This window comes from Bos indicus x Bos taurus, chromosome 15 (genome assembly GCF_003369695.1).
Source record: "Bos indicus x Bos taurus breed Angus x Brahman F1 hybrid chromosome 15, Bos_hybrid_MaternalHap_v2.0, whole genome shotgun sequence".
In the NCBI taxonomy this organism is placed as follows: domain Eukaryota; kingdom Metazoa; phylum Chordata; class Mammalia; order Artiodactyla; family Bovidae; genus Bos; species Bos indicus x Bos taurus.
Window position 1 is genome coordinate 39,527,345 of NC_040090.1, and position 10,658 is coordinate 39,538,002.

The 10,658-nt window shown below is 39.0% G+C and overlaps 1 protein-coding gene across 1 annotated transcript; it reads left to right on the forward strand.

Annotated features, from left to right (window-relative positions):
- Positions 1–389: 389 nt before the first annotated feature.
- LOC113904868 (olfactory receptor 491-like) lies at positions 390–9,519 on the forward strand. Its single transcript, XM_027561954.1, has 2 exons — positions 390–1,297; positions 9,492–9,519. Exons 1-2 carry the CDS (start codon positions 390–392, stop codon positions 9,517–9,519), a joined length of 936 nt encoding a protein of 311 aa, XP_027417755.1.
- Positions 9,520–10,658: the final 1,139 nt, after the last annotated feature.

A 10,658-nucleotide genomic window follows, 5' to 3' on the forward strand; every position in this document is an offset into this window, starting at 1 on the left:
TCCCTTTGGCAAAACTTGCTCTTAATTTCATGAAGAGATTTCTTTGGCAAATACATTGTGAATTATAAGAACACAAGTATGAAGACAAGGAGGTAAAGAGATCAATGTAAAGGAAAAATGAACAGGATCTCAGCTAAAGTAGGGACACTAGCAGTGGAAGTATAAAAATGAATAAAGTGGGGAGCTAAATTGTAGATTTAGAAATAATCAAAAAATCATCCACAGTGCCATATTTACAGACTAGGAAGAGGAAATAATCAGTGTGAGTAGCTCTGAGGAATAACCAAAGAAATTTAGGAACAGCCAAAGAAAACTGGAAATGTGTAGAATGAATGCATTAAACAAATGAACATTCACATTTCCCTCAACAGGAACAATTCCCAGAGGACATGGAGGCTGGAAACCACACCAGTGTGACAGAGTTCATCCTTTTGGGGTTAACAGAGGATCCTACACTTTGCGTTCTCTTCTTCGTGGTATTTCTAGGCATTTATGTTGTCACCTTAATAGGCAATATCAGCATAATCACTTTAATAAGAAGTTTTTCCCATCTTCACACCCCCATGTACCTCTTCCTCAGTCATTTGGCTTTTGTAGACATTGGGTATTCCACATCAGTCACACCTATAATGCTTATAGGATTCCTCAGACATAGACTGCCCCTCCTTGTTGCTGGCTGTGAAGCCCAGCTCTGTTCTGTCGTCATGTTCGGGACAGCTGAGTGCTTCCTGTTGGCTGCCATGGCCTATGACCGCTATGTGGCCATCTGCTTGCCCCTGCTCTATTCCACCCATATGTCCCCCAGAGTCTGTGTCGACTTGGTCGGGGTATCCTACCTGGGTGGGTGTGTCAATGCTTGCACATTTGCTAGTTGCTTACTGACTCTGTCTTTCTGTGGGCCAAATCAGATAGACCACTTTTTCTGTGACTTCTCCCCTCTGTTGAAACTTTCCTGCTCAGATGTCTCCATCATTGAAATTATCCCTTCCATCTCTTCTGGCTCCATCATTGCAGTCACAGTGTCTGTCATAGCTCTCTCTTACATCTGCATCCTCAACACCATCTTGAAGATGCGCTCCACTGAAGGGAGACACAAGGCCTTCTCCACCTGCACCTCTCACCTCACCGCAGTCACTCTCTACTATGGAACCATTACCTTCGTTTATGTGATGCCCAAATCCAGTTATTCAACTGAGCAGAACAGAGTAGTGTCTGTGTTCTACACAGTGGTGATCCCCATGTTGAACCCCCTCATCTACAGTCTGAGGAACAGAGATGTAAAGGAGGTCCTGAGAAAGGCAAGTGTCAGAATATATTCTTAGGATCCATTCTTAACATTTCAGGTGATCTAGAAATTTCTGTTTGGCAGCATCACACCAATTGCTTAAATTGAAATCATAATACTTTTAAAATTTTATTGAAGTATAGTTGATTTACAATGTTATGGTGATTTCTGATGTACGGCAGAGTGACTCATGTATACATATATATTCTTTTCCATATTTTTTTTCTTTTATGGTTATCACAGGATATTATATATATTAATAGTTCCTGTGCCATACAGTAGGACCTTGTTGTTTACGCTTTCTATATATACTAGTTTCGATCTGCTAATCCCAAATTCCTAATCCTTCTCTCCTCTGCTCCCTTTCCCCCTTGGAAACCACAAATCTGTCCTCAATGTCTGAGAGTCTGTTTCTGCTTCACAGATATATTCATTTGTGTCATATTTTAGATTCCACATACAATTGATATTCAGTTCAGTTCAGTTCATTCGCTCAGTTGTATCCGACTCTTTGTGATCCCATGGACTGCAGCACGCCAGGCCTCCCTGTCCATCACCAACTCCCAGTGTTTACCCAAACCCATGTCCATTGAGTTGGTGATGCCATCCACCCATCTCATCCTTGTCATCCCCTTCTCCTCCTGCCCTCAATCTTTCCCAGCATCAGGGTCTTTTCAAATGAGTCAGCTCTTCACATCGGGTGGCCAAAGTATTGGAGTTTTAAGCTTTAACAACAGTCCTTCCAATGAACACTCAGGACTAATCTCCTTTAGGATGGACTGGTTGGATCTCCTTGCAGTCCAAGGGACTCTCAAGAGTCTTCTCCAACACCACACTTAAAAAGCATCAATTCTTCAGCACTCAGTCTTCTTCACAGTCCAACTCTCACATCCATACATGACCACAGGAAAAACCACAGCCTTGACTAGATGGACCTCTGTTGACAATGTAATGTCTCTGCTTTTTAATATGCTGTCTAGATTGGTTATAACTCCCTTCCAAGGAGTAAGCACCTTTTAATTGGTATTATTTGGGGTGTGTGTGTGTGTGTGTGTGTGTGTGTGTGTGTACCCACACACATCACATTTTAATCTATTCATGTGTCAATGGGCATTTAGGGTTTTTCCATGCCTTGGCTATTATAAATAGTGCTGCTATGAACAGAGGGATGCATTATCTTTTTTATTTATAGCTTTGTCTGGATATATGACCAGGTGGGGGATTGCTGGATCATATGCCAACTCTATTTTTAGTTTTCTGAGGAACCTCCATACTGTTTTCCACAATAGCTGTACTAAAAATATATTACTTCTAACTCTCAATTTTATACACTTGTAAACCAGCTGGGAGAGACTTTAAATCAGTAAAAATGATATTAATAATTATCAATATTATGTATAATTATAATAACCCACCTGTGGGTTTCTAGGATTTTTTCTTTCATTTATTTAGCAAACAAAATTTGTACTTAACTATGTGCCAAACCCTATTCTAAGCACATGGGATGTTAACTGGCTGACTTCTCATAGAAATCCTTTGGGAACTCAGTTGGTTCAGTCATGTCCAACTTTTTGTAATCCCATGGACTGTAGCACACCAGGCTCCTCTGTCCATGAGATTTTCCAGGCAAGAATACTGGAGTGGGTTGCCATGCCGTTCTTCAGGGGATCTTCCAGACCCAGGATTTGAACCAACATCTCCTGCATACTGACAGAGCCACTAGGGAAGCCCCCAAAACCCTGTGAAATAGTACTATTATTTCTATTTTACAAATGAATCATCTGTGGCACAGAGACATCATGTAGATCACTCAAAATCATGCAGCTAGGAAGTTGTGGGACCACTGTTTGAATCTAGAAAGCCTAGATCCAAAAGCACTATGCTTCTCCATTTAATTTTTCACAGTAATCCCATGTTCCTGGTGTCATAAATTTGCCTCAATTTACAGATGAGTATATTGAGTGCTAGAGAGTACCAAGAGTTTGGAGAGATGTGAACTCAATTCTTCTAGATTTAACAGCATCAAGTCCTTGGATTCCATGCCCTTGATCTAAAATCTGAGCCACAATCAGTCCAATGACCTCAGCACTGTCACTGATCTAAAGGATCTGAGCAGGATCAGCAATACTAAACTGTTCCTTTCTTAAGTCTTCTGAACAAACTCTACCCCAAGAAGATCTAGGTTGTGAAGACTCCAAAAAAAAAAAGGAAATGAATGTGAAAACTGGATTGATTTCTATCTATCTATAGAAAATAAGGTCTGGACACCACAATCACATGATTTGACTGGAAGTCTACTCATATTTAAACACGTTAATAACAAACACTCCCATCTGGTACAATGTAGTCTTCCTTATCTGTAGGAATTTTAAAGAGCATCTTTTAATTCTAAGCATTGCAATTAATATGTTAACAACAGCTATAGTTCCACAATCTAGATTTATTAAGAGATTAGAATCTATTTTAAAGGCTAGAAATGTTGTCTAAGATTGTACTAAAGTGTATTTCTTATATAATAAGCCACCCATATTAACATCACAACTGGAAAGGTGAGGAGAGATTTTTCTGGAGTATAGGAATTCCTATCAGAACAAATACTGAGGCAACTCTTTAAAGCACCTGGAAGCAACACTTTGATCATAAAAGCCCTTGTCTCAGCAAAATGGAGCAAGAGAAGTGAGGCATGGAAAACATAATTTAAAAACTAATAAAATGGAAAATATTTATAATGTACCACAATAAAGTGTATTCTATCTATAATATCACAAATTTTAAGTGGAAAATATATAACAAATAATAAAAGGTAACAAAGATCATTTAAAACACATAAAATTATTAAATAATGGTTAATGGGATCCATTATTCTCCACTCACAGCACATTTTACAAAAATATGTAGTGATTTTGCCTTCCATACCAACCAGTTGAAAAATAATATGTAGCTTAAATATCTAGATATGAACTTGAAGCTCTATTCTTTCATTCAGTTGTGACATGACTGTCTGGAGGTACTGTCAGAGTTCACAGATATAAGGCTCAGTTCCACAACTCTGCCCTCCCTCCAGACACCAGCTGTAAGCAACAGGTCTCCAGGTCTCCCACTTCTGTCCAACTTGGCTACAAAGCCAGGGAGGCCCACAACAATCTTTCAGGTTTGATCATTTGCTGGGATGGCTTCACAAAACTCTTGAAAACATTTGCTTACATTTTCTAGTTTATCATAAAAGATATTATAAAGGACAAATTAACAGTCAGATAGATATAATGCATCGGGTCTGAAAGGGTTTCAGGGTAGGAGCTTCCATCACCAGAAAGTCAGAGCGTACAACCCTTCTGGCATGTGGATCTGTTCAACTTGGAAGCACAACACAGTTTAGTATTTTCGTGGAGGCTATGTAATCAGTCTTCATCCTCTCCATCCTCCCTGCAGAATAGGGTGTGGACATAAAGTTCAAAGCTTCTCATCATGGTTTGGTCTTTTTGATGACCAGCCCTCATCCAGAAGCTATACAGAATCCCACCGAGGGTCTCCTCATTCAAACAAATGATACCCACTAGAAGTTCCAAGGGTTTGGAGCCCTGTGTCAGGAACCAGGGTTAAAGAACAAATATTTGAACAAAGGATGCATCCAGCACCCCTGTCTTTAAGGAACTTACAAGAGTTTTAGAGCCCTGTGTTAGGAACTGGGGATAGAGACCAAAGATTTATTTCTATTATGTCACATTCCACACCCTTGTATGTGGCTATGGACCCCTCACAGAAATGATCATAAACGAATGAAGTTAGAATTTCACTGGGTCATTGATAATTATTCAGTCCATCACCATAACATATGAAAAGGTCCTCCAGGGTAAGGCTATTCAGGTTTACAAGCTTCCATTTGATCTTGTCACATTCTAAACACAGGAGTAGTCTCAGCAATATATGGCTTCACATTTTCACCTTTAATCGATATCATCTCTTGCCCTGAGTGTCTTTTGAGGTGTAAATGTAATATTGGATTTATTATAAACACCATTTCTAATTGTCCTGTAAAAATCCCAAATGCATCCTGACTCCCATGACTTTTTGGAACTTAGTAACATAACTTATGTTACATAACTTATGTTACTTATGTAACATAACTAAGTTCCAAAAAGTCATGGGAGTCAGGATGCATTTGGGATTTTTACAGGACAATTAGAAATGGTGTTTATAGTAAATCCAATATTACATTTACACCTCAAAAGACACTCAGGGCAACAGAGGGATGGTATGGGGAGGGAGGAGGGAGGAGGGTTCAGGATGGGGAACACATGTATACCTGTGGCGGATTCATTTTGATATTTGGCAAAACTAATACAATTATGTAAAGTTTAAAAATAAAATAAAATTAATTAAAAAAAGAAAATAATAGCAAAAATAAAATAAAATAAAAGTCCTGAATATAGAACCAGTTTCCCTCTGGATATTTTGGACCCATATCTCAGAGCGTTCATGCTGCTGCTGCTGCTAAGTCACTTCAGTCGTGTCCGACTCTGTGTGACCCCATAGACGGCAGCCTAGCAGGCTCCCCCATCCCTAGGATTCTCTAGGCAAGAACACTGGAGTGGGTTGCCATTTCCTTTTCCAATGCATGAAAGTGAAAAGTGAAAGTGAAGTCGCTCAGTCGTGTCCGACTCTTAGCGACCCCATGGACTGCAGCCCATCAGGCTCCTCTGTCCATGGGATTTTCCAGGCAAGAGTACTGGAGTAGGGTGCCATTGCCTTCTCCGCAGAGCGTTCATAGGTCTCTGTATTTCATATCAGATATCCGAGCTTTGCTAAATGGGAATTACTGTGACAAAAAATAATTTCCTGATCAGTTAAAATTTACATATATCTCTTGGCATCTTTAGGAGAAATGCTGGGGGGAAGTGGAGGAGGGACCTCAAACATTGATAATTTCCTGACATTGTGACCTCAGTATACAAAAGGAGCATTTGATCAAGGTCTTTAGGTTATTTTATGTGCAGATGTGGGATAGGCATTCATCCACACTTGCTGAGCCTTTATTATATTCTAAGAACTGAGTAAGCACTGAAGATATGTTGATAAATTGAACAGATATATAATGTGTAATGGCACAGAGTTCTCATGCAGTTTAGATTTTGAAGGGAGAGACTCTAGAGGATAAATAAACCATATAAATATAGAACATATAAGTGGTTGGAAGAAACAAGTAAATTGGGATGGTATAATTTATAGACGGTAATTGTAACGGTGCGAGTGATTTCCTAGAGAGTATGACAAGGAAGGCCACTTGCAGGTGGTAGTTGAGTAGAATGTTGAAATATAAGAAAGACCCACTGATATAGAGACCAGAGGAAAAACTGCTAGACAGAAAACAGCTAGTGCAAAGATTCTGACAATCTCAAGCAATAGAGAGGCCATGGTAAACCAGGAGGAAAGAGATACACAGAAACAGTTCATGGAGAGCTTCATCAACCATGGCAAAGTGTTTGACTTTTGTTGTAAAAGGAACAGGAAGCCAATAATTTTTTTAAAAAAGAAACTACTAACCTAATGTGAATATATTATTAAAGTTTACTCTGGTTGTTTTCAAAAGTTGATTGTAGGGAAGTGGAAGTAGAGGACCAATAAGGTTAATGGTCAAGATCTGAGATGATGATGCATTAGGCTAGGGGGGTTGCAGTGTACTTAGAGAGAAATTCACCTGGTCAAGATCCAGTTTATGTAAAGGACCAAAAAGGAATTGCTGATGAATTAGTGTGGAAGTTTAAAAATAAAAAGAGTTGAAGATATCTCTGAAATTTGGAGGCTTTGGGAATTACATTAGCTGAAGGAAAGTGATGTACTATAGTTGTGTAACAAGTCACTCAAAATCATATTATTATACGCATTATTTTGCGAGGCAGAAATTCTGGTTCCATTTGTCTCATTTCTTCAATAATGACTTCTGTGTGTATGTGGTTACTTGCTCATTCATGTCCAACTCTTTGCGACCCCTGGAAAAGGAAGAGTGATTCAGAGGACAGAATTAAAAGCCCAAAAGGAAGAGCTAAGAGCCACAGAGACTTATTACAGGGAGTAGGATTGGACTCTGATCAGAAAAATAGCAACATGTGTCTTGTGGATTTTAAAATTTCTATGGGCCGGTGTTTCTATGTGACTCCTGTATTCCATCTTTATGAACAGAAGTATTTACTGCAGATTTTCTACCCTGTATCAGTAGAGTCTTATAGATAGGTGGCACAGTGGTGAAGAACCTACCTACCAATGGAGACACAATAGATGCAGGTTTGATCCCTAGGTCGGGAAGATCCCCTGGAGGAGGGCATGACAACCCAGTCCAGTATTCTTGCCTGGAGAATCCCATGGACAGAGAAGCCTGGCAGGCTACAGTCCATAGGGTCGCACAGAGTCAAACACTACCCACTGAAGCAACTTAGCATGCATACAAAAGGAAGAAACATCAATTTAAAAAATTAATTAAAAAAAAAGGAAGAAACAAGTCAAAGGTCTATCAACTTAAGAGTAGATAAACAAAAAGTGGTCTTATGCAACGGGACATTTTTCAGCCATTCAAAGTGTTGAAGTACTGATGCATCCTACAACATAAATAAACCTTGAAAACATTATGCTAAGTGAAAGAAGCCAGTCACAAAAGACCACATATTATAGGATTCTACTCACATGACATGTTCATAATAAGGAAATATATAGAGACAGAAATAGATTGTGGTTGCCTATGGCCAGGGGCATCTGAGATGACATTAAAAGATACAGGATTTCTATAGAAGGTGATGAAGGTGTTCTAAAATAGGCCATGATGATGCCTGCATATATCTGTGAATATTTAAAAATCATTGACTTGTACACTTTAAATTGGGGACTAGCATGGAATGTGAATTATATGTCAACACAGCTATTAAAAACAACTTTGTGGGCTTTCTGTGTATCAGATTTAAATTGATTCCATTATACAAAATCCATACCCATAAATCTCTTTCAAATAACTCTTCCTCTGGTATTTTGTGAGAAAATCCCCTTGAGATTTTTTAAACTGCTTTAAAAAAAAAAGTCTATGAAACATGCCATTAAGATTCTTAGAATGACTTTCGTATAGCTGAGTCAGTGAGGTCTTAGATCTTTCTGAAGTCTTAACAAAGGCTCTTACAGCTCAAACCAGATCTGATCTTTGATCTAAAGCCATTTCTTACCTTGAGAATATTTTTCTGGAAGATAATGGGAGTAAGAAATAGCCTTATTTTCAAACTCAGCAAGATATGGCTCCCTTTTATGTTTTTAAATTTTTTCAAAAGAACCAAAAAATCCTTCTGTAGTTCACAACTCTCTTACATTTTAGCACAGGCAACTATAAGACACTAGATAGAATTTTTTACATTCTTCCTAGAAATCTTCTCAGTCAAATTCAAGAGTATATAAGGCATCCTTTATATTTTCCATTTAAGCTCAAGTGACTATACTGACAAATACTCCACCACTACCTGTCAAGTGTCTTTTCTTTAATGCTTAAAATATTTTCCTCACTATTTTTCAAACCCACACTATCTATAAGAACCTTCCAGATGTCAATAAAAGTCTCCCCAAGGCTCTTTCCACTTCTACCCTTAGTTCAGTCCCAAAGCTAATGACACAATTTTGGTTTCTGTTACAACAAAATCTCTTTCAGGTGAAATTTTACATAGACTTGGACTGCATTTACTATTTTCCCATTTAAAAAACAGGAAACATAATCTTTATCTATTCAGTATATTTTAAGAATGAGTTAGATTTAAGTGATGATAGTTGCATAGATTTTATTATCTAGGCAAGTTGGTTAGTGAATTATGTGGCAGGAGCTCATACTGAGAAGAGACAGTAAAATTGCCTTCAAAATGATTATTAAACTGGTTGATTCAGGTCAGTCTTCAGAGGTGCTGTGGAAATAGCCAAGAAGCACATGAAAAGATGTTCAACATCACTAACTATTAGAGAAATGCAAATCAAAGCTATAATAAGATAGCACCTCATACCAGGCAAAATGGCTACCATCAAAAAATCCACAAAAAATAAATGCTGGTGAGGGTGTGGGGAGAAGGAAACCCTCCTACACTGTTGGTGGAAATATAAATTGGTATAGCCACTATGGAGAATAGTATGGAGGTTCCTTAAAAAACTAAAAATAGAGCTACCTTATGACCCTACAATCCCACTCCTGGGCACATATCCAGAGAAAAACATGTTCCTAAAGGATACATGTATACCAATGTTCATTGTAGCACTGTTTACAATAGTCAATACATGGAGCAACATAAATGTTCATTGACAGAAGAATGTATAAAGAAGATGTGGTACATATAGACAATGGAATATTAGTCAGTTCAGTTCAGTTCAGTTGCTCAGTTGTGTCTGACTCTTTGTGACCCCATGAATCGCAGCACGCCAGGCCTCCCTGTCCATCACCAACCCCTGGAGTTCACTCAAACTCACGTCCATCAAGTTAGTGATGCCATCCAGCCATCTCATCCTCTGTCGTCCCCTTCTCCTCCTGCCCCCAGTCCCTCCTAGCACCAGAGTCTTTTCCAGTGAGTCAACTCTTCGCATGAGGTAGTCAAAGTACTGGAGTTTCAGCTTTAGCATCATTCCTTCCAAAGAAATCCCAGGGCTGATATCCTTGAGGTCCAAGGGACTCTCAAGAGTCTTCTCCAACACCACAGTTCAAAAGCATCAATTCTTCGGCGCTCAGCTTTCTTCACAGTCCAACTCTCACATCCATACATGACCACATCCATACATGACCACAGCCTTGACTAGACAGACCTTTGTTGGCAAAGCAATGTCTCTGCTTTTCAATATGCTATCTAGATTGGTCATAACTTTCCTTCCAAGGAGTAAGCGTCTTTTAATTTCATGGCTGCAGTCACCATCTGCAGTGATTTTGGAGCCCCAAAAAATAAAGTCTGACACTGTTTCCACTGTTTCCCATGAAGTGATGGGACCAGATGCCATGATCTTCATTTTCTGAATGTTGAGCTTTAAGCCAACTTTTTCACTCTCCACTTTCACTTTCATCAAGAGGCTTTTTAGTTCCTCTTCGTTTTCTGCCATAAGGGTGGTGTCATCTGCATATCTGAGGTTATTGATACTTCTCCTAGCAATCTTGATTCCAGCTTGTGCTTCTTCCAGTCCAGCGTTTCTCATTATGTACTCTGCATATAAGTTAAATAAACAGGGTGACAATATGCAGCCTTGACAAACTCCTTTTCCTATTTGGAACCAGTCTGTTGTTCCATGTCCAGTTCTATCTGTTGCTTCCTGACCTGCATACAAATTTCTCAAGAGGCAGATCAGGTGGTCTGGTATTCCCATCTCTTTCAGAATTTCCCAC